This window comes from Eleutherodactylus coqui, chromosome 2 (genome assembly GCF_035609145.1).
Source record: "Eleutherodactylus coqui strain aEleCoq1 chromosome 2, aEleCoq1.hap1, whole genome shotgun sequence".
Taxonomy (NCBI): Eukaryota; Metazoa; Chordata; class Amphibia; order Anura; family Eleutherodactylidae; genus Eleutherodactylus; species Eleutherodactylus coqui.
The window spans coordinates 241936759-241960339 of NC_089838.1; the positions used below are offsets into that span (position 1 = coordinate 241936759).

At 41.5% G+C, this 23581-nt stretch overlaps 1 protein-coding gene across 1 annotated transcript in view; it reads right to left on the bottom strand.

The window, feature by feature from the left end:
• Positions 1-23581, bottom strand: part of STRC (stereocilin) — a 66505-nt gene that overhangs the window by 10593 nt on the left and 32331 nt on the right. The window contains exons 9-18 of the mRNA XM_066589385.1: positions 20524-20706; positions 15829-15996; positions 10297-10355; positions 10048-10171; positions 9874-9965; positions 8325-8460; positions 6361-6560; positions 3487-3577; positions 1660-1834; positions 798-967 (exon numbers count right to left, since the gene is read on the bottom strand). Of these exons, the coding sequence (XP_066445482.1) occupies positions 798-967; positions 1660-1834; positions 3487-3577; positions 6361-6560; positions 8325-8460; positions 9874-9965; positions 10048-10171; positions 10297-10355; positions 15829-15996; positions 20524-20706 (1398 nt within the window). The remainder of the gene's footprint in view (positions 1-797; positions 968-1659; positions 1835-3486; positions 3578-6360; positions 6561-8324; positions 8461-9873; positions 9966-10047; positions 10172-10296; positions 10356-15828; positions 15997-20523; positions 20707-23581) is intronic.

The window sequence follows — 23581 nt, forward strand, 5'->3', positions numbered from 1 at the left end:
AATCAATAGAACATGGTACAATTTATTTTCCCCAGGAAGTCAGAGACCCTCAGATATACAGCATGGCCCATACATCTCTAAAGTGCCATACCGTATTACGAATCTGTACAAGTGTGCATGAGCCCTTAAAAGGGGCTCTCTAGTTATAAACTAATAATGGCCTATCAATCAGCTCATTTCTGCAGCAAGCAGACAGCTCTATTCTCTTTTGAAGTGACCCGGATTGATATTACAGACAAAGTTCCCATTGACTTCAATGGGAACTTTGCATGTAATACCAAGCCTAGCCACTGCTGTGGAAACAGAGCTGTCTGCTTCCTGCAGAAATCAGCTCAGTGGACAAGCACACTGGCCTGGCAAACAGCTGATCAGTGAGGATAACCAAGCGGCAAACCCCCACCAATCTACTATCCATAAAGATAGGCTATCAATAGATTAGAACTTGACAATCCCTTTAATTTCATATCTGTACATGAAGACAAATCTCTTCTAACTGTAATAAAAATGAGACTAATGAAGTAGTTAAATGACGTTTTTCAAAATACTATTATGAATATTCATGGCTTATATCATTTATTAGCTGCCTATTCAGTGGCCCTTACATGTGGAGGAAAAATGCAGGTTTAATGTGTAATTTAATTTATTAGACAGAATAACTTATACCACTGCTAAACACAGATATTTGATTAGAAACTTCAGTGATTCTTTATTACACAGGCTGGAGAGGGGTATCACATTTAGCTTATTGAAATGTTCCCAAAACTAAAGATCTGATCTTGCAATCATGGGTATTTTACCTGCTTTGCTTTTGCTACAGCAGCCTTTGCTTGATCAACTGAAAAACTCAAATCTTGAGTGATAATTCCCAAACAGCCTTCAAATTCTGACAAAGGCATGCCACTAATCTGAGAGGGGCTCCAAGCTGATGGAAAAGTTACCCTCATGTCCACACATTTGGGAATAGGCTCTATGGAGATAGATACAAGCATGAATATAAATACAAATTAAGCTCTCTACCACTCATTAAAAGAACATTCATATTTTCATCTTACCCTTGTACTTAACATAAGGTTGGGGGTCACACCCAGAGGTGTAACTTGAAGCTCCTGGGCCTTAATGCAAAATCTGTAACAAGGCCCCAACTATAATGCTTTATTCATAGTACTGGGCTCCCTATATGGAGAAGAGAGGCCTTATGGGCCTAAGGCTCCTGGGCCCGGGTGCAACTGCATCCCCTATAGTTACTCCAGTGGTCACACCTCATTATTGGTCTACATCCAGTTTTCCCTGAGAGCATCCCACTTGAATAGCCGAAAACAGTATTGAAGAAAAAACGATGATAGGAAAACTGACTTAATGAGGCAAACGGATACCAAAAATGCAAACTTTGGTCTCCGTTTAACCTACCTTTCATTAGTTTCCATAATTTGTGGAGGACACAATAACATACTCATCTATACTGATTGATATTTTATTTAACCTTTAATAAAATAATTGTTCTGGCAATAAGAGCATTCTTATTACTACATAACAGCCCCAATCATTAAGAGAGGACATCATTGAATCAGTTCATGAAACTGGTGTTCTATTTTACTACTATTGGTGATAAGGAGCCTTGTAGTTGTTTTTGAAAAAGGCAACTTTCGCAAAGCATCTCACCTCGAATGCCTCTAAAACCACTTTTAGTTAAAGAGGAGACCAAGAACATCTTATTTTTCCTTGTCTGCTCCTGAACAAGAGAGTTTTGACTGGTACAGATCTTTCCGATATCACTGTCTTCCCATTCTCTCTGACTCTCCAGTAACCATTCCAAAGTATCGCGTCCTAACAAATCCTATGAAGGCATCAAAAACATTGTTAAAAAATGTAAAATCTCCTCCAAATAAGTTATAGGTAATTGTGTTTAGGTATGAAAGAGTAACATATAAAAGGGTAAGAGTGTATAAGGAACTATTACAATATAGAATGCATTTCGAAAGTCTTCATATGTTTTGTCCATCAGTCTTCACTCAATACCCCAGAATGACAATGTGAAATGTTTGTAATTTTTTTAATTAAAAAACTTGGATCCTGTACTCCAAACATGTTTAACGTTTGGGAGTTGGCATCCCAGGATCATCTGCATGGATGGAGTTTGTTCTTGTGGTGACCTTTACACCTAGTCTTCCTGGACTGCCAGGCCCTGTACTCAGAACCTGGATTTGGGGATTTTCTGCCATTCCTATCTGCAGATCCTTTACAGCTCTGTCAGGTTGGATGGGGACCATCTGTAGACAGTCAAATCTTTCCAGAGATGTTCTATTGGGTTGAAGTCAGGGCTCTGACTGGGCCACTCAAGGACATTAACAGAGTTTTCACTAAGCCACTCTTGTGTTGTTTTGTCTCTGTGCTTAGTGTCATTGTCTTGTTGGAAGGCGAACCTTCTCCCAGTCTGAGGTCCCTTGCACTCTGGATCAGGTTGTCATTGACAATATCTCTGTACTTTGCTCCAGCATTCCAAACTTCTTCCTGGGAACTTTCAGTGCAGCAGAAATTTTTTTGTAGCCTTCTCCACATCTATGCCTCCGAACAATCCTGTCTCTGAGCTCAGGCAGTTGTTTCCTCCTCATGGCTTGGTTTTGGCTCTGATATCCATTGTGAGCTGTGACAGGAGTGTGTATTTTAAATTTATGCTAAATCAACTGAATTTACCACAGGTGACTCCAATCAAGGTGTAGAAACATCTGAAAGATCATCAAGAAAAATGGGAGGCCCCCAGAGCTAAATTTCAAGTGTCATACCAAAGGGTCCGGATACAACGTTATACTTATGTCAATGCAAAATATTAGTTTTTCATTTACAAAAAATTCTTTCTAGCATTCTGTTATCACTTTGTCATTATGGGGTATTGAGTGCAGAATGATGGAGGAAAACTTGATTTTTAAAAAAAAAAAATTGCACAAGGTCATAACAAAATGCAAAAAAAAGTGGAAGGGTCTGAAGACTTTCCAAATGCATTCTATATAGACTGGCCATACACTGAAGCATCGGGGTTATTAGACTAATGTATTAAGAAGGTTTTCTGAATGTATACAGTGCATAATTAAACATGTCCACCTTTGTTATTGCTTCAATGCACTTAATATAAAAAAATAATCTACTTCACAAATATTCTTCATTAAAAAGACCCAACCACTTTGTGTCAACAGCAGCCATGCCGATCTACATGTCTCCACGGTAACAGACTAAAAACAAATCCTGTGTAGTCTTACTTTGCAATCATTTTGCCTTCTATCTGCCCTGTCAGATGTTAGCAAGAGGTAAGGGCAACACAGAATTAGAATCATTTAGCAAGCATTTTTTTTTTTGTTTTAGGCCCAATTAGACTTGATTTAAAAAATATGCCTTCAAAAAACTTCTTCAAGGTAAAGAAGTAGAAGTGGTGGGTAAGTACAGAAGACATTTCCAAATGCATACAGTTCTCATATGACAACTTTAGGCAATTACCTTGGGTACAAGATTAATACTTTCAGGTGTTAAATAGAAGATCAATCTTCCCAGTTGCTGTATATATGTATGTGTCCAATGAGCTGGATGCCTGAAGGACAGGAAGAGGCATATTATTAATGCATATATCTTGTGCATCCATCACAAATCATCAAATAATCGCAAAGCACTGACAAACATAGACGAAAGTGTAATATAATATGAAAGCAGCTGCACTCAGCCATAAATCATTCTATATTGGGTGATGCTAACTAACACTACATATACAATGTTATTGGAATTCAGTAATTACTATGTGTTATACAGGGTCCCTCAAGTTATAATATTAATTGGTGTCAGAACAACCATTGTAAGCTGAAAATATTGTAACTTGAGACCAGAAATCTATAGAAAACTAGAAATTGATTCCGGAGCCTCCAAAGCTGCTTTGAACTTTCTATGGATGAGGCTTCTTTATGGTCCTGTACAGAACAAACGGTGAATGGGAAAATCGCATGAATCGACCTATACTTGGTGCCAAAGAAGCAGCTCATCCTGGCGCAGATAAAGACAAAAGTACATCTGGTACTGTACTTTAAAGTACGGTACATGTTATATTATGATGTACTGTAGGAAGTCACTACTAGGCAGCCAATCAGTGCATGCACTTCAGTAATGCAGGAGTAATGCTGAATGGCCGGATCTTCCCCCAAATCATACATGCCATAGATGTGGACTGTAAGTGACATTGTACAGTATGTTGAATCTGGTTTCAGCTCAAGACCTTTTTACATAGAACAATTCTTGCTAAGGTAATCGATGGATAGTGCAAAACTGAACACTAATTGTTCAGTGTAAACAAGGCCAATGATTGAACAATGAATGATAATTCATTCACTTATCATTTTGGCGGTCATTTTAGGCCGCTTTCACATGGCCAAGGAAATTGCGCACAAATCTCGCATGAATATGAATCCCATTCTTTTGAATGAGGTCATATGCAGGAGCGATTTCTTTTCCCTGCATCGTGCTGTGGGAAAAAAATCACAGCATGTCCTAACTTTGGGCATTCCCTTGAAACGTCTCGCCCATTATTTTCAATGGGGCCAGAAAAAACATTGCATAGGTGCACGCCAGTGCGATTCGATATGATACTGGCTTTCCCATTGAAAACTTTTGCCTGAGGATCGCTACTTCCCTGAAGTGATGGAGGCGTTTTTGACACAAAAAGGCCACGCATTCGCGAGGATAACCCACGTTCCCAAGTGTGATATCGGGCTGAGGTTGACGGACTGATATCGTGCTCACCGGTGTGAAATTAGCCTTATGCAGACTGACTATAATAATCGGCCCCTATAAACAGGCAGTCATTTATCTGCCTGATTACCCTAAATGAAGGCGGGTGGCCGGAGGAAATCTCCAGTGCGCTCCACTTGCATTCAGAGAGAGATTTTCGCTCCTGTATGAAGGCACGGGGGAGATAATCTTTGGTACAACTGTCAGGCACTTAAGCTCTCGACATTCGCCGCATGCAAAAAGACCCTTAGAATAGGCCAGAAAAAAACATTGCGTGTTCATAATATTATACCCTGATGCCAATATAAGTTGATTGACCACTGTATATTAGCCTGTAGTGTCAGAGACCTTTTTTGTCTGAATGGAAGGCACATTTCAAGTTTTATGTTATCGAGTATGCGGATTTCAAAAATCAAGACGAAAAAATTCTCTGAAAATCAGAACACCTCCCTAAATCACCAGAAAAAACGGGAAAATTCACTGCCATGTTTCGATACAAAAAAAGACTTTAACTATCCTTCTCCTAAATAGTATATGAGTAAACTGAGTAGGCTAATGAGTATATGACTGTTGTAAAGATTGTAATGTTTTTTTTGCACTGTACGTACAGAAATATAAACAACAAATCCTATGGTTAAGATGTTTCATGTATTTTGGTTTTAATTAAAAATAAATAACAAATAAAAATGTTTTCTTTTATTTTGGGCATAAAATAAATAATAAACAACATAAATAAATAAAATATAAAACAATATTGATAACAATATGATTTTTCGGTTTTTCAAGTGTAAATAGTGGGTGTTCGGGTTTTCAGAGAATTTTTTCGTCTTGATTTTTTAAATCCGCATACTCAATTACATAAAACCTGAAATGTGCCTTCCATTCAGACAAAAAGGGTTTCAGACACCACAGGCTATTGCATATATTCCTACCAGAGCATTCAGCCTACGAACTCTCTATAAAACACCAAGGAATAACATATTGGTACCAATTAGAGATGAGCGAACGTACTCGTTACGAGTACTTACGCACCCGAGCACCGCCATTTTCGAGTACAGCAGTACTCGCGCGTAAAGATTCGGGGGGCACCGTGGCGGCACGGGGGGTAGCAGTGGGGAGTGGGGGGGAGAGGGAGAGAGAGAGGGCTCCCCCCTGTTCCCCGCTGCTCCCCCCCCCCCGCACCGCCGCGCCTCTCCCAGCCCCCGGGCGCCCCCCGAATCTTTACGCCCGAGTACTGAAGTACTCGAAAATGGCGGTACTCGGGTGCGTAAGTACTCGTTACGAGTACGTTCGCTCATCTCTAGTACCAATATATTTATGTATAAGTCTATCCTAAGGCCCAGCGAGTCAGGTCTACTTAGCAAATACAACTGTTCATAATATAGTACCAATAACTTATATCTCATGCATTGTGCTTAAATGAATTCACTAAAATCTGAGAGGAAGCACATAGACATACAGTAGCTAAGCCTTCCTTCACCCAAGGCAAATATCAGTTTGCTGTTCTAGTCCTGTACATACTCTGCTCAAAACAGAGTGGCTTCTTGGCACTCTGACTACTAACTATGCCCCTGGGAACAGTGTCAAAATTGCAAATACCCCAACAGATCATCTTCGGTTAATATCTGTCCAAGCTGTCCACTAAATTCCTCAGACAGACAGTAAGACTTCAGCTCCTCCAGGTGGAATAGTAAATGTTTCCTATTGATGCGGGAAATGTCTTCTTCGCCAATAAACCCAACTAAAGGTCCCAAGAGTTCCAGATCTGGTGCAGTTATCTCTCCATATATTGGGATATGCTAGAAACAAGGCAATGTGCTCATTAATTTCCAACCAAATGACACAATTCTCCAATGAGTTAATTTATTTATTACATTAATAGCTTTTAATACTAACAGAAATATTATCCCAGATGTAACTATGTTATATGTATGTTCCTTCAATAAGCATTAATACATACAAGCTGTATTCAGATTACAGCTTTTTTGCACAATTATTGTTCAGGTAATCATTTTTATATATACAGACCACATGACAACTTTATTAGAGACACTGGCCCTTTCACGATTGGCTTCCCTGTCTGGCAATTAGACACGTGACCCTGCAGGGCAGCATAAAGTCAAGTGAGCAAGTTCTCTGAATCAGTTTCAGTGTGAATACACATTAGAATGGGGAAATCAAGTGATCTGAGTGACTTTAAATAAGGTCTGGTCATCAGTGCTAGACTTTCCAGGGCTAGTATTTCAAAAACTGCCAACCTTTTGGGTTTGTCTTGTGCAATGGTGTTGAGAGTATATTGCGAAAGGTGTTATTGAGGAAAAATATGTAGTGAAAGAGGACCCTGTGGACATAAGCAGCTCGTTGACGAAAGGTGTCAGAGGAGAATGTCAAGAATCATTCTGATGAACAGGTGGAAAGGGGTCAGAGGAGAATGTCAAGAATCATTCTGATGAACAGGTGGAAAGGGGTCAGAGGAGAATGTCAAGAATCATTCTGATGAACAGGTGGTGCACAGTCAAGCAAGACTGCATCTGAATACAACTAACTCCAACTAATATGTCTGAATGCACAACTCATAGACCATAGAAAAGGAAGATAATCAGCGCTCTTAACAGTCCATAACAAGTATAGTAGAAAGCAAATAACATTTATCAGGGAATAATGCATTTTAGCGCCCTCATGAAATCATAATTATTAGATAATGATTATAACTCGTTTAAACGTCTTGTCCCCTAGTAAATGGAATTTGCTTTCTACTGTACTCTCTTTGGACCGTCACTAATGGTAGTGCAGATTATCTTCATGGTCTATGATGTTGGGCGATGAACTGGGATCCCTCCATCCTAGAAGCAGGCTGCAAATGTCCGCTTTCAGGCTGTAATCAGAGTTGTGCTTGATTAATGCTAGTCTTTCAGGTAAGAGCCTGTGGTGTAGTCATTTGTTCAGTCAGTATGGGGTTTTTCTGCACAGTGAATCACCAGGTTTTCTTATTTTAATTCTCAATGCGCAACTCTTCTATCCTTAGCATGGGTGGGCTATAACAGCAGATAGCCAGGTAGAGTGCCATTGCTGTCTAAGAGAAACAGAAAGGATCACTGAGCAGTAATGAAACATCAGCTGGTCAAGTGAACCCAGATCTCTGTTGCAACATGCTGATGGGATGCTCCAAATTTGACCAAGGCAGCATAAATCGATTAAGCCATCTTATTAGTTGTTCAGACCATGTCACTACCTCCATCTAATTTGTGGCAACTTCAAGAAGCTATCCTATCCTGTCCACATTGGCCAATACTCCAGCAGAAGAATTTCAGCACCCAATGGAAACTAAGCCACTACAAACTGCTGTGGCTCTGAAGACCAAAGAAGGTCCAACGCGCTAGTAGATGGGAGTCTCTAATAAAGCGGTCCTTCAGTGTATATGTGCTTATTTTGTTTGACTATACAACTGTCTATGATAAATGTTGTAATCTTCAGATCATTATCAGAGCCATAAAGCAGTAATGCATATTCAGTTTTGTTCATAGATACTGTATACACCTAAAAGGCTTGTAATCCTCTCTTACCAAGATATGAAGAGCTCTCTGAGCTAGTGTAGACTTCTTATGAGAGGGCAGTTCCATGAAACCTTTAGGGTACTTATGAGTATGTTCCAGGAATAACTTTACTGATTCATTAGAAAGTCTATCAATCAGTTTCACTCTGGAAAAATCAGAGAATAATAATTTTAGCAGATGTGACACTCTTATAGGTTCACCATACCCAAAACGCAAGGAACCACACTTACTAGATTACAGAGTAATACTCAACATTTACTTATGTACTTAAAGTTATTCATGTCTTAAAGTCATCTGTTTTAAAGAAATCTGGCAGGGAGGAGGCAATTGCATCAGTAAAAGGGTTATTCCCATCTCTGCTTTTCATTGCCGAGACTAGAAAACATAGAAGCTCTGTTTCAACCGGCTGTTGGAAAGAGCCGAGCACTTAGCACACCGTTGTTTCCGTAGCTCTCATTGAAGTGAATGGAAGCTATTGAAACAGTGTAGGGCACTGTGAAATGCTGTTTCTGTAGCTCCCATTCACTTCACTGAGAGCTACAGAAATAGAGTTGTGCTACGTGCTTGGCTCTTCCGTAGGCTTCGGCCAGGTGGCCAATAGCATGACAACAGTTTCCCATCTCAGTTATGAAAAGCTGAGATGGGAATACCTCTTTACTAGCAGTTACAGTTCAAGGATATGGTTTATTATAAAGGGATGGTTATATGCTCTGATAGTCATTGTTAGGGCACCCCCTTACAACTTCTCCACCTTTAGCTCCCATCAGTATTTGTTGTCTCTCTTCAGAGAACCATGTACAGGCTTTAAACTCTCTATGTACTTTATTTAGTCTATAAAGAGTTCTTGTACCCATTTATTCTAGTGATCATTTGAGGTCTCAACATCTGGATCCTAACAATCAAAACTTGTATATAATTGTTTTATGAAATTAGAACAAAACCTGAGATCCAGAAGAAAAGAACTAACTGCCAGAGGAGGGCCAATAAATACTTTAAAGAGGGGACGCTGGACCTGAACTGGTCAAATCCTATGGGCCTCATACCCCTTCCTACCATGTCCTTCTAGTTAGAGAGCATACCACTTATATATAGATGTTCTCTTAGTTATCTGTAGGAAAGTGCTGTGTTCTTTGCGACCACAGAAACATAGCACATCCATTCTCCATACCATATAGTGCTTGAAACCTCTGCCAAGAATCACATTTTCATCAGAAGTCTATTAACCCTTTCCAATCCACTGTCTGACGTCTAAAGACATTCTGATTGAAGCCTGTACAGCTCCGATGTCAGAAGACGTCCGTCAGGATATTCTTACTGTATATTACTGGCCGCACTGTTATTGGGGGCCTCTCCAGCATGTCCAATACCGCAGTACTGGCTCTAGCCAGCAGGTGGCACCATTGTATAATGGCAGAAAGAGAAAGCCCCAATAAACCTTGAATCCAAAATTGGATTGCAAAGGGTTTAAAAATGAGTGCTGAGATAAATAATCCTAATTATTATACTTAATATCTACTTGTGATATCTAACTGCCTTTAAATTGGTGTTTTGCACATACGGGAGATCGGTGATAAATTCAGGTCCCATCCAGCCTGTGTCTTCCCAGGAAAGCCCAGGACGTTTTTGAATTTCCTCCAAGATGCACTTCCTCTATGAAAGATAAATAGAGAAATCTTAATTAAAGAAATTTTAACATGTAGCTGTATTTTCGTAATCAAAAACCTTTTCTTACAAGACTTTTTCGCAGACCACTAGGAATCCCTTGGAGATACTTAACCACATCTCTGATTTCCGACAAAGTGTTTAGTTGCTGCAGACTGTCACACTCAATGCCATTGGCCAGGGTTCCTAGGCTGCTATCAACATGGAAAAGAAATAAATATTTAGTGTATAGCTGCATATTACACAACAGAGCTAGGCAATGCTTATACGTAATTTGCTCCTCCTGGAGGTCAGCTTAGCGCATGACACGTAGACTTACATGATCGTATTCTTGGTTAGATTTGCACCAGCCTGAATCTTCTTCCAAAGGAACTGAGTCTGTTTCAAAAGATAGCAGCACAGTGATACATTACAAGTGTTCACTTTGAGGGTCGATTCACAAGTGGCATAACAACATGCCACAAACAAATCCACTGCAAAATTTTCATGTAAGCCGATTTGGGTGCGGATTTTCTGCAACAATGTAGCAAATTCCACTATTGTAAAAGAGCAGAACCCACAATATTTCACACAATTTCTGCAAAATATCCACACTGAAATCCACATGTTGGCCATGTGGATTTCGCAGTGGATTTGTTTGTGGTGTATATTTATGTCTGATATGGATCCAACTGACTGTGCTAGACAAATAATATTGTTTCTGTAAGAAACCTTTTAATGGCCAAGAAATGATGTTACAGGAAGCTTTCAAGACTACTTAGGCCTCTTGATCAGGCTGATATAGCAAAATATAGCACAGTATATATACACTATATGGATAAAAGTTTCAGGACAATGCATGTTTTTCAGTAAAAGTGCTTTATTCTTCTATTTAGTAACGTGTCGGCCCTCCTTTTGCTTGTATTACAGCGGTAACACATCGAGGCAGACTTTCCACAAGTTCTCTGTACGTCCGGGCAGGAATAGCTCGCCATTCCTCGTACCAGGCTGTGAGAAGAGATTTTTGTGAAGATGGGCGTGGGTGGCGGTGTCGTACCTGTCGCTGCAGTTCACCCCACAAGTGCTCACTCGGATGAATGAATAGTTATTACAAAATGAGCAGCTTTTTATACTTTTGTCCATATAGTGTACATATAAAGGTAAAGTCCCCTGGTGCAAGCACTGAGTCATGACGTTTTCTTGGCAAACTGTTTTTGCAGGGTGGATTGCCATTGCCTTCCCCAGACATCTTTTATTCCCCAGCAAGCTGGATACTCCTTTTAGTGACCTCGGAAGGATGGAAGGCTGAGTCAGTCAACCTTGAGATGGCTACCGGGTTGCGGGGATTGAACCCACAACCTTCAGGTCATGAGCAAATATTAAGACTGCATTTCTGCTGCTTTATACTCTGCACCACATGGGGCTCTTAATACATACACAGGAGAAGAAAAAATATAACAGAATAGGATGAGCTTGGAAAGTAAATCCTTAACTAGTCCACAGATAAGACTTTTATGGTCTGTAAATAGATGTTAGTTCAGAGGTCTGGTGCCCCCACTATCCCTGGACCAGATCTCTTAGATATTACAACCTGCATAGACTCTTATCTATCAATATAGAGACCAAAAAACTCTCACACTCTTATATATTAATTTAGAGAGCAACAACCTTTTGTTCTACTGGCTAAGGGCCCATTTACACGGAGTGATAATCGCTCAAAGATCGCTCAAACGACAGTTTGAGTAACAACTTTGAGCAATCATTTTGCATAAACGTTTACGTAGCTACTCAGCTATTTAATAGCAATTAAGTGTGCAAATGAAGCCTTAGCTGAAAGCAGTTAATAGCCAGAGGGCTCTTATCAGCTTTCAGTTCTTTTGTTCTCTAGCGGGAAACGATGCTATCAGCACTACCCGTGGGGAACTGCTGATAAGGCTGAATGACGATTTGTAGGTTGGACTGAATTTAATGATCAGCTAGTAGTGCCTGAAAAGTGCACAATGGCCGCGCGTTTAGACGCAACGATTTTCACTCAAACAGTTGCTTTTTAGCGATTTTTGAGCGATCATCGCTCCGTGTAAATGGGCCTTAAAATGGTACTAAACTCTTTTCTTTTTGGACAAATAATATTCGCTGGCAGTGGAATGAATCTGACCATCCTATTGCTTATCTTCCTTAGGCCGGGTTCACATGGCAGTAAGCAGAATTCCAGCTGTTAACCTGGCTGTGACCCTGCGTACGACTGTGAAACTGTGCATGACCGCGTACTCACACAAGTGGTCATGCGCAGAACCCCTTTTTTTTGTTGTTGTTTATATTTCCCGCACCAACACTTAGCAATGTAATTATCAATGGGCTGTGGGTGTATTCTCAACCATAGAGAACAATGGATCCGCGAAATACAGCTGCAGATATCCGCAGTAATATGGGACATACTGCGTTCTATTTGCTTCTGGTGGATTACGCAATTCCGACACTAATATGATCAGAACTGCCCAATTCAATGCATTTGAATGATCCACATAATACCACGGATCATATGCTCGCTGAATCCAGAATTCAAATCCTGTGGTGTGAGAACGGCCTTATGTACCCATGTATAGGTGTATACAATATATATCTTTATATGCAAGATATACCATACTACATAAAAGAGTGTACACCTTACAGCTCTATAACGTGTTGACATAATAAAACACCCATTCTGAAATGATGTTCTCAGTCCTTGGATTAGGAATATTGAGATGTACATGGAGTTCTACTTTCTACAATAATCCACATTGTACAGATACAGCCAGGGACAACTTTCAACCTGAGATTTCACGATAAAACTGTTTTCCGGGTTTAGGTTAATAATGAGTAATAGGCATAGCTGTGTGAATGAAAAATATTCAACGTTCTACTATACTTTATGTCTATTAGAAGCACCAAACCAGTACACAGTCCTGTTTTCAGCTGTGAAGTAGATACAACTATATCAGTCTAGTTAGCTGTTACTGCACCTGTTGTGGCATCCAGGCAACTTCTCCATACAAACTCATGTTCCGAAGTAGAATTTGTGTGTCCAAATGTAACAGTTTCAATGGCGCAAAAGGCAGAAGACAGGAGAACTGCTCAGGCCAGAGCTCAACGTCCTGGATATGTCTCTACATCAAAAAGCATAAAGCTATTTTAATACATAAACCAAATTACCAATTGTGATATCCTAACAATGTCCAGTAATAGGCAGAATGGTATTTCAATTCAATTATTTATATTATTTTATAACAGTAGTAAAAATAGAATGTAAAGACTGGAGGGCATTAGTGTAGCGTAGATGAAAATTTTCCCTGACCTGGCAAAAGTTTCTAAATTGCTCACAGTAGGAGAATTCATCATTAAACAGTGTATACTATGTACTCTTTACTCCCCACAAAGACACACAGATCATGGTACAAGTTATAACAATTTAAGTGACCTTTGGGTCCTGAAAATACAAAGATGGCCACACCGCTCTATTGATTACCTGATGCACATTGTGTATTAGTATGCTTCATTAAGGCCCATTAAGACACAACGATTATCGCTCAAAAGCCGTCTTTTGAGCGATAATCGTTGTATGTAACTACACTGACATCATGCAGTTTTCGTTATGCCATCGCTCATCGTTGTCTTTCAGCATGCTGAAAGACAATGATGAGCCTTATCAGAGATTCACAGCGGGATACAGCTGATACTAGTCTTTTAGCTGTATCCTGCTCCCTGACAGGCAGTCCAGCTCTGTTCTTCATACCCCACTTGGAGCGCTCGCTGTATAACAGCTGGGCGATCCAAACAGAGAACAGCTGGAAGCAGAAAACCATCGGGGACACCCCGCTTGCCTTCTGCATCCTCCACTCAGAGCGCTTGGCTGTATAACAGTCAGGCGCTCCGAGCGGGGAACAGCTGGATGCAGAAGACAAGCTACCCCGCTTGTCTTCTGCATCCTCCACTCGGAGCGCAAGGGGATCGCTCAATGTTTGAGCGATCATCTTGCACTGTAAATGACACAACGATTAACGCTCAAAAGTCACTTAAAAGACATCTTTTGAGCGATAATCATTGTGTCTAAATGGGCCTTAGTCTAAGGGCTTAAACACATGGACGTATTTTAGTCTCGTTATGAGACCGTGAAAATCACAGCCACATAACGGGTTGAAATTAAACCATTGATTTCAATGATTTTATTTCAACTATTAGGACTATGCATGAGAAAAGATAGGACTTACCCTATCTTTCTCACATGTAGTTGATACTACAGGCAAGAAAGATAGGGCAGGACTTATCTTCCCACTTTTTTTTCAAACTCATGCGCACTAGTGCAGAGTTTGAATAGTATGTAAAAAAAACTAAATACGCTCAGTAGCGGCAAGCGTATTAGCGCATAGCCCATGTTTTTTTTTTTCCCTCAGACATTAGATGCTGCTTTGATTGGCCAGTGTTGCTCATGTGAGCAGCGCTGAGGCGTCAGAGCAGTATGCAATGACTTAGATTACTAATGCATACTAATACATAGTGTGCATCAGATAGTCAGAGAAACTATACAGCCATCTTTGTTTCTCCGAGACCAATAGGTCACTCTAAGGGAAAAAAAACATGGGCACATCCACTGATATGCTCGCAGCTATTAGCGCATGAACCAAGGTTTTTTTTTTTTTTAACTATTCAAACTCTGCTCTAGGTCCTGCCCTATGATTTCTATCATGTACTATTAGCACTGAATCCTGAAGTGAGAACGTGGTTTCACGGCCACATAACGGGACTAAAACAAGCCCATCTTTTTAAGCCCTAAGACACATTACGTTAAATAGGAAATAGTTGAATAATCATATGCATTTAAAGTATTGCAATAACAATAGTCTACTGATAAAATATACTAATGTGTTTCTAAAATTTGATGTGTAGTAGAAAAAAATGGTGAAATAGTTTTCATGTGCCCTATTTTTACTGCATTTTCATATGTCTATATATTTTTGTGCCATCTTTCACTTACAAATTTCTAACAGCTAAATGTTCTGGAGGACTGGAAAACAGCAAAAAACGAAAGGCCCGTTTACACACAAAGAAAATCATTCAAAAGATATGTTTTGATCGATTGCTTTGCATAAATTGCTAATGGCCATTGATGTGCATTGGCAGCTTATCACCTTCATTTGCATGTAAATGAACCTCCCTGAGCTGTATGCAGAGAACAGCAGGTGATCTGTTTTCTGCATTCAGCTCCTTTGTTCTGCCTTTGGGGGGGGTTGCAAGTTGAATACAATGTAAGCAGCTCCTGTGGAGAATACAGCATCATGGACAGCAAACATAGCATGCAGTCTGTGATATCTTCTCTCCGGCTGAAGGATGGATTTTATGCTCAGCTAAAAATCATTGTTCAGCCGAAGAGTGAAAGATGGGAGCATTTATACACAACGATTATCGCTCAAATTATGGCTTTTGAGTGAATTTTGAGCGATAATCGTTGTGTGTAAATTGCCCTTTAGTCTGCCGCACTATTGCTGGCTAGCACTGTTATAGAGAAACTGTCTGGTTGACATATGGCAGTTTATCTGGTATTGCTATGTGGGCATTTTGATTGACAATGTTATATAGCACTGTGATCACCTGGCACTCTTCTGTGGCCACTGTGACTTCCTAGCATTACTATTGGAACATGTTATGGGAAACATTTTTAAAAAGCACTATCTAATTAACATACTTGGGATATATGGTTGAAAAGTACATTTATGTACCCGTGAACTGTGAATGAACCTTGTTGCAAATACTACTTAAGTTGCGCTGACCCAGAGAAAATAAAAAGCACCTATGTATGTTCCCCGTAAGCATTTGTGATATGCGGTAAACATCATACCCTTAATGACTGCATTAAAGCTGCTTTCTGCGCAGCCGTCAGTAGAGACAGAGATGGACGTAGACACTGACAAACTTTGGACAAAAGAGCGGTGGAGAGAGAGCGCAAATGTTCTGGGCTGAGAACGGGAAGCAGGGAGTGCAGTTCACAAATCACCCGCTCTGCAACCTACAAAATAATATAGACTAGTTATTTCTTGCAGTCCATCTTCAGTTTTGTTTCTTTCATTTATAATGCTTATAAACATTGTAAAGACAAACAGAAAGAAATGAAAGTGCAGCTGATTGTCAGGATTGTCAGGCTGAATTTTCTTTTTTGCTGGACAACATATCCAAAAATCACAGACAGACAACATTGTGTATGGATAAATTGGAAATCCAAAATGAGTTGAATCATAAAGTTGATCTAATATACATACATCTTAGACTGATGTGGTTATCTAAACAACTCTGCCCTCATGTGTATCCATTATGTACCACTACACGCTGTACCTCACACTCACTCATTATCACCATAGCATCTATAACAAACTTCATGCATCACATCCAGGGGCATGAAGGCTGGCCATTCACTACACCGGGAAAATTCTTGGTGGGCTGGTCAGGTCCTGGGGCCGATGGAAGGAAGGAAGTTTTTTTGGTGAAATGTCAAAAACAAGAGAAAGATATACTAACTCGTCCCGGCACGTTGCTCCTCCCGCTGCCAGCCTCTGCAGTCCGCGCCCATGCAGCTCATCCATTGAGTTCTGAGTAGATTGCTCATGTGACATACACACAAGATCATATGATCGCTCTAATTGGAAGTCAGTGGGTGAGCTGTGCAGGTGCGGACTGGAGAGGTCAGGAGCAGCATGACAGCACGGGTGAGTATAGTTTTTTTTTACTATATCTAAAGGGCACTGCTACTGAGGTGGGGGGGCTGAGGCCTAAGTGGAGCACTACTACTGAATGGAGGGGGCTGGGGCCTATGAGAGGCATTACTACTAAGAGGGAAGCCGATGAGGGGCTTTATTACTGAGTGCGGCCTATATGGGAATTAATACTGAGTGGAGGCATAGGAAAAGAATTGCTACTGAGTAGGGGCTTATCTGGAGCATCACTACTGAGTGGGAGCTTATATAGGGCATTATTACTGAGTGGGGGCATTAACGGAGCATTATTACTGAGTGGGGGCCTACATGGGGTATTATTACTTGATGGGGGACTTTGAAGGGCATTATTACTGAGTAGGAGCCTAAGAGGTGCATTACTATTGAGTGAGGCCTATATGGCACATTATTATTGAGTGGTGGCCTATATGGGGCATTACTACTGAGTTGGTGCATAACAGGAGTATTATTTTTGAGTGGGGGCACTGTGTGTTTCTGTGTTAAGTTCTGTAGAGAAAGGTTGTGACCTGCAGAAGTCATCATGACAGTCTGGGCTAGATAAAGAAAAAGTGAACGTGAACGAATCCAGTCAGAGGAGACATTACCTGTGATCACTTGGGGCATAAAATGAGCATTATTATTGAGTCCGGGGCATATTAGGGGCATTACTACTGAGTGGGCATATAAGAGGAGCATTGTTATTGAGTGGGAGCACTGTGTATTTCTGTGTCAAATTCTGTAGAGAGATGTTGTGACCTGCAGAAGCCATCATGACAGTCTGGGCCAGATAAAGGAGCCGCCACCTATAGAAAACTCTGGTATTACAGTAGAAACCTCTGATATTAGTGGAGTTTCCCTTCAAATCTTCAAGAATTACCCAGAGCAATTCTGGAGTAGAAAAATGTTGTCATTTATATATATTTCGTGCCACAATTTTGGTGTTAAGAAGTCAGAAACTTTGTCACAAGCCCCACTTGTGCAAAAATGTGCGACCTTTCTGTTTTTACACTTTTCTTGTTTGTCAGGAGAGGGCATGGCCACCCCAGACCAACATATTTATGTATAATTTATGGCAGAAACTTGCATAAATCATACCAGAAATGTACACCAGGTTGGACCTTGCGCAGGTTTCAGTGCAGGTGCATGGGGTGCAGAGACACACCTAATAAATGAAGGGCCGGCCCCTCTTCATGTATTAGACACATCATACGTGGCGTCTAATGCGTCTAATACATGAAGAGGGGTGGGCTCTTCATTTATTAGGCGTATCATAGGAAAATCATATTAAGACCAGCATTTAAAATGCCGATCTCAATAAATTTCCCCCTATCTGTTTTATTTTGTCTTAAACTGATTCCTAGTATTGGACAATGGAACCTGATATGGCTAAAATGTCCTGTTTAGCTGTTCTAAAGGTCTGGAATTTCATATCATCTAGGAAAGAGCTCATATGACATTTTTTGCATGTTATATCTTAATTTAATTTCAAACATAACATTTCATTATCTGAAGATTATAATATTATGGATCTAACGTTCTGTTTAAATCTCTATTAAAAAGGAATACTGACAAGATGACAAATCTTTCGGCCTCCATTCTGTACGTTCTTTGGTGCATCAATGTGATTTACCAGTAATGTTTCTGCAGACGGATGAGTAAACTACGCTGATCCCCACATAAGCATGTAGATCAAACATAGCCATCCACTGACTAAAGTGCCTGTAGATAGAAGCCATACTTCACTAGACATATGCTAGCCTTGACTAAAGGACTAAAAATATTTTTATTGGGGAGTCTGGACTACTTTATGAACAATTGCAGTAGAAACCTCCGGTATTAGTGGAGTCTCCCTTCAAATGTTCAAGAATTACCCAAAGCAATACTGGAGTAGAAATATATATTGTCATTTATATACATAAAGTTCATATAGCTGATTTCAATACTTACATCCAATTTTGAGGTAATGTTAGTGAGTATTGACAATGCCTGGAAGGAATAATAAAGATAATACTTTTGTTAACTTTTTGGCAAAGTTTAAAACCCAGAAAAGGTTGTAGTTTTTTGTTTCAATTAAATTAGAAATATTGTTATTAACCACGATTGTTCAGATCTTATACATTTATGCACTTCTCGCTCTTATACCGTGTTCATATGTGTACAGTACATTAACATCAACGGTGTTTTACAAAATTCATTTACATTGGAGAAAATACATGAAGACTCATTTCCACAGTGTCATGATCATGGAATACAGAAGGTGACATCTGCAATAATATCATTAATAGTTATGTAACATATTTTGCATTGGGCTTGCTTCAGATTCTAAGGGCATAGTCACAGAAGTCTAGTCTTTCACAAGAGGACATCAACTTGAAATGTCTCATATTGAAGAAATGGTAATGAAAACGTGCAGATTTAGGAAAATAGGAACCATAATGGAAGTGAAGACAAGTTGAAGTCAAATAAGTAGCGAACAAGAATGTATTCTGCCTTTTGGAGGAACTTATCAAATTACAGACAAGTAGTGTGATAAATCACTTATGACAGATTTGCATCATCTTTCAATATTCTTTAGTGACATGTTTGACAAATTAAGAGAAAATGCTTGTGCCAAATGTACTATTGACTTCTTTGACCATTTTTGTGCGACACTGGTGTATATGTTCAACAGTAGTGATGAGGTGAAGAAAAAAGGATGTCCTGAGAGCTACCAAATTTTGGAATGTGCGCGAGGAAGAGCAGTAGAAGAGTTTATGGAAGAGCAGTAGGGTATTATTGTACCTTCTCCCCACCGGAAGTTAGGGGTGGTGACAAGGTACCAGCTGTCAAACAATTTAGTACTGCCCCCAGAAAGGCCAGGAGGACAGCGGCGAGGCAGGGAGTGGCAGCAGTGGCGCAGGCAGAGCCAGAGGCGCCAGAGGAGACTGGGCAGTGCCATTCTGAGATGGCAGGAATACACCACAGCAAGCCTGGGAGCAGAGACAGAGGCGGCAGAGGTGCAGGAGGAGACTGGTGAGGTAGGGAGCGGCGGCCTGTTGAATCCTGCAAGTGCCGTCCTGACACGGCAGGATGACCGTGGCCAGAGTGGGAGCGGCAGCTGAGCCAGAGGCACATGGACAGCGGACCTCAAGAGTGAGAGACTAGGGCAATTGCCGTCCAAGAGGGAGCTGGCAGTCGGCAGAGCGGGTGCAAAAAAGTGGCAGCACAAAGTCAGGGAGCGCAGGGACAGCTGCAGGATGTGTAATGATTTTTGCCTGCCCTGGAGGGTTAGGGTTTACTTTTCCTATTAGGCTTACATGTATAGCTGTAAAGGCTTCTGCTTTTACAGCTAATAATCTAAGCCTAACAGGAAAACTAATCCCTAACCATAACCCTCCAGGGCAGGCAACAATCACTTCACACGCTGCTGCTGGGACCTTACTGAATTCAGCCAATCGGGAGCTAGGGGTGTGACAGGGGCGTTCCTCCATCCAAGCCCTGTCAGACCCCTAGCTTCCGAGTGGTGACAAGATACAATAATACTGAGCAGTAGTCTAAAAAGATTTTATGTAATTGCTGAGAATTTTGTAAGGAGCCCAAACAAATAAAATCAGTCTCTTGTGAAAATTGCACTAGAAATTCAGGTTCGTTGGTAGTTATGAAATCAACAAATTTAGTTGATTTCTACAATAAATCAACCAATTTTGTTGATTTCATAACTACCAACGAACTTTGTAAAATAAATAAGCACCACCAGCACCCGCCTTCAGCTTTTATTCAAGAATGTCAGTTCCTAACCCTAAGACAACAAACTGTCATCTTCTTCCAGAGCCATGCAGATAATGTACCTGAGCCGTGGATAGATCAGATGCTTGTAGCTGAGGAAGTAGAGAAGTCACATAATTCCTTGGAAGTGACTGGAAGAACATAACTCCCATTTCAGGAAGCAGACTTCTCCATCTGGTCAACTCATTAAAGTCCAGTGTCTGTAAATTCACCTTTTTCAGTAGGCTCACTAAGGAGTAAGCCAGCTAAAATGCAAAGTACGTCATATAATAAAAATGAATGGCATGATATGGTACAACTTTCACCACATTTGTAAAAATGACTGAATAATTTGCAAAAGTTTTGGCTGAAAAATATTCCAACTATTTAAAGCAAGAGCATACTTCTAATAGAAAATAACAAAACAGTTATTGCAAATATGTGAAGGCGAGGAATAATAAATAATAATAATCTTTATTTGTATAGCGCCAACTTATTCCGCAGCGCTTTCAGGCATGGCTAAATGCAAAATAATACAACAATTGCAACAATTACAATGTGAGATACATTGGGTTAGACACAAATGGGTTGAGGGTGGTACAGGAGGTGCAGGGGTTGGGGAACACAGGCAATAGGAAATTTCATGTACAGATCATGTATTAGAAGGCAAACAGGGTCGATCGGAGTGAGCGCGCTGGGTGGTGTACTGACAGGAGGGAGGCGATGTATGGTGGCGCAGCACCATGCAGAGTTTTGTGAGTGAGGTAGAGGAGTTTAAATTTAGTTCTGCAGTGGATGGGCAGCCAATGCAGCGACTGGCATAATGCAGAGGTGTCTGAATAACGACTGGATAGAAAAATGAGTCTAGCTGCTGCATTTAGTATGGATTGGAGTGGAGCGAGTCTAGTGCGGGGGAGGCCAATGAGTAGCGAGTTGCACTAGTCAAGCCGGGAGTGGATGAGGGCAACCACGAGCGTCTTTAGCGTGTCCGTGGTTAGAAACGGACGTATTTTAGCAATATTTCTGAGGTGCATGTGGCATGTTTGGGCCAGAGATTGGATATGGGGGGCAAAGGAGAGGTCAGAGTCCAGTGTGACCCCAAGGCATCGGGCATGCCGTCTGGGGGTTATGATGGTGCCAGACACTGAAATGGAGATGTTGAGGGGAGGTCGGTTAGAAGGTGGAAAGACAAGGAGGTCAGTTTTAGAGAAGTTTAGTTTGAGAAAAAGGGAGGACATAGTGTTAGAGACAGCGGACAGACAGTCGGTGATATTTTGGAGGAATGGTCCAGAGATCTCACGAGAGGAAGTATATAGTTGGGTGTCGTCAGTAAAGAAATGGTATTGGAGGCCAAATTTGTGGATGGTTTGCCCAACTGGGGCAGTATAGATAGAGAAGAGAAGAGGACCAATGACCGAGCCTTGGGGTACCCCAACAGCGATAGGAAGTGGAGCAGAGATAGAACCAGCAAAGGAAACACTGAAAGAGCGGTCAGAGAGGTAGGAAGAGAACCAGGAGAGCAGTGTCCTTTAGACCAATAGAGCAGAGCATAGTGAGAAGGAGATTATGGTCGATAGTGTCAAATGCAGCAGACAGGTCAAGGAGGATTAGTAGGGAGTAATCACCTCTCGACTTTGCAGTCATCAGGTCATTTGTTACTTTTGTAAGGGCAGTTTCGGTCGAGTGTAGAGAGCGGAAACCAGACTGGAGGGGGTCGAGGAGTGAGTTGTCAGAGAGAAAGCGAGTAAGGCGGGAGTAGACCAGGCGTTCCAGTAATGTGGAGATGAAGGGGAGGTTTGAGACGGGTCGGTAGTTGGCAGCATCAGTTGGGTCCAGAGTTGGTTTTTTAAGCAGAGGGGATATAATGGAGTGTTTGAATGAGGAGGGAAAAGTGCCAGAGGTTAGGGAGAGGTTGCAGATTGTTGTGAGGTGAGTAATGAGAGCTGGGGAAAGGGAGCGGAGGAGGTGAGAGGGGAGAGGGTCGCTAGCGCAGGTGGTGGGGCGGGCAGCGGAAAGGAGCCTGGAGACCTCTTCCTCTGTCGTTGGTTCTAGCGTAGATAGTGAGTAGGTGCTGGGTGCCGTGCTGATGAAACTGGGATCGGGGCTAACCATGCAGCTTTCAGAGATTTCTTTTCGAATGTTGTCGATTTTTTCTTTGAAATAGGCAGCTAGTTCTCCAGCAGTCAGGTCTGTCGCAGGGGCCTGTTCTTTGGGGCTGAGGAGGGAGTGAAAGGTCTCAAAGAGTTGTTTGGGGTTGTGGGATAGTGCGGAGACAAAAGATGTGAAATAAACTTGTTTGGCATGGTGAAGGACTAGGTTATAAGTTTTAAGCATGAATTTGAAGTGGAGGAAGTCTGCCGGCAACTTTGACTTTCTCCACAGCCACTCGGCGCACCTAGAGCACCGCCGGATGAAGCGCGTTTGGGACGTGAGCCAGGGTTGCCGTGGTCTGCGTTTGAGGGCTCGTGTCATAAGCGGTGCCACTTCATCCAGGACACGGCTGAGGGTGGTGTGGTAGTATTCGGCTGCCAGGTTAGGGCAGGGGAGGCAAGAGATAGGCGATAGGGAGGACTGAATAGTTTCGGCAAACTGTTTAGTGCGGACAGACTGGAGGTTCCTAGAGTTGCGATAGATAGGAGGGTCAGGAGAGATGCTAGGGTGCCTGATGGAGAAAGAGAGAAGGTTGTGATCTGAGAGTGGAAGTGGGGAGTTAGTAAAGTGAAAAGCAGAGCAGAGACGGAGGAAAACTAAATCGAGAGTGTTACCATCTCTTTGAGTGGGGGAGTCAGAGATTAGCGATAAGCCAAGGGAGGAGGTAAGTGTTAAAAGCCGGGAGGCAGATGAGGAGCTAGAGTTGTTAGTAGGGATGTTGAAATCACCAAGGATGAGGGTTGGGATTTCACAGGATAGGAAGTGGGGGAGCTAGGCAGCAAAGTGGTCTAGGAACAGGCAGGTGGAACCTGGGGGGCGGTAAATAACTGCGACACGCAGAGGCAGTGGGCGGAAGAGTCGCAGGGTGTGGACTTCGAAGGAGTGGAAGGTAAGCGAGGGAGCTGAGGGAATGACCTGGAAGGTACAGTTTGGGGAGAGGATGATGCCTACTCCTCCGCCGTGTCTGTCATCCGATCTGGGGGTGTGGGA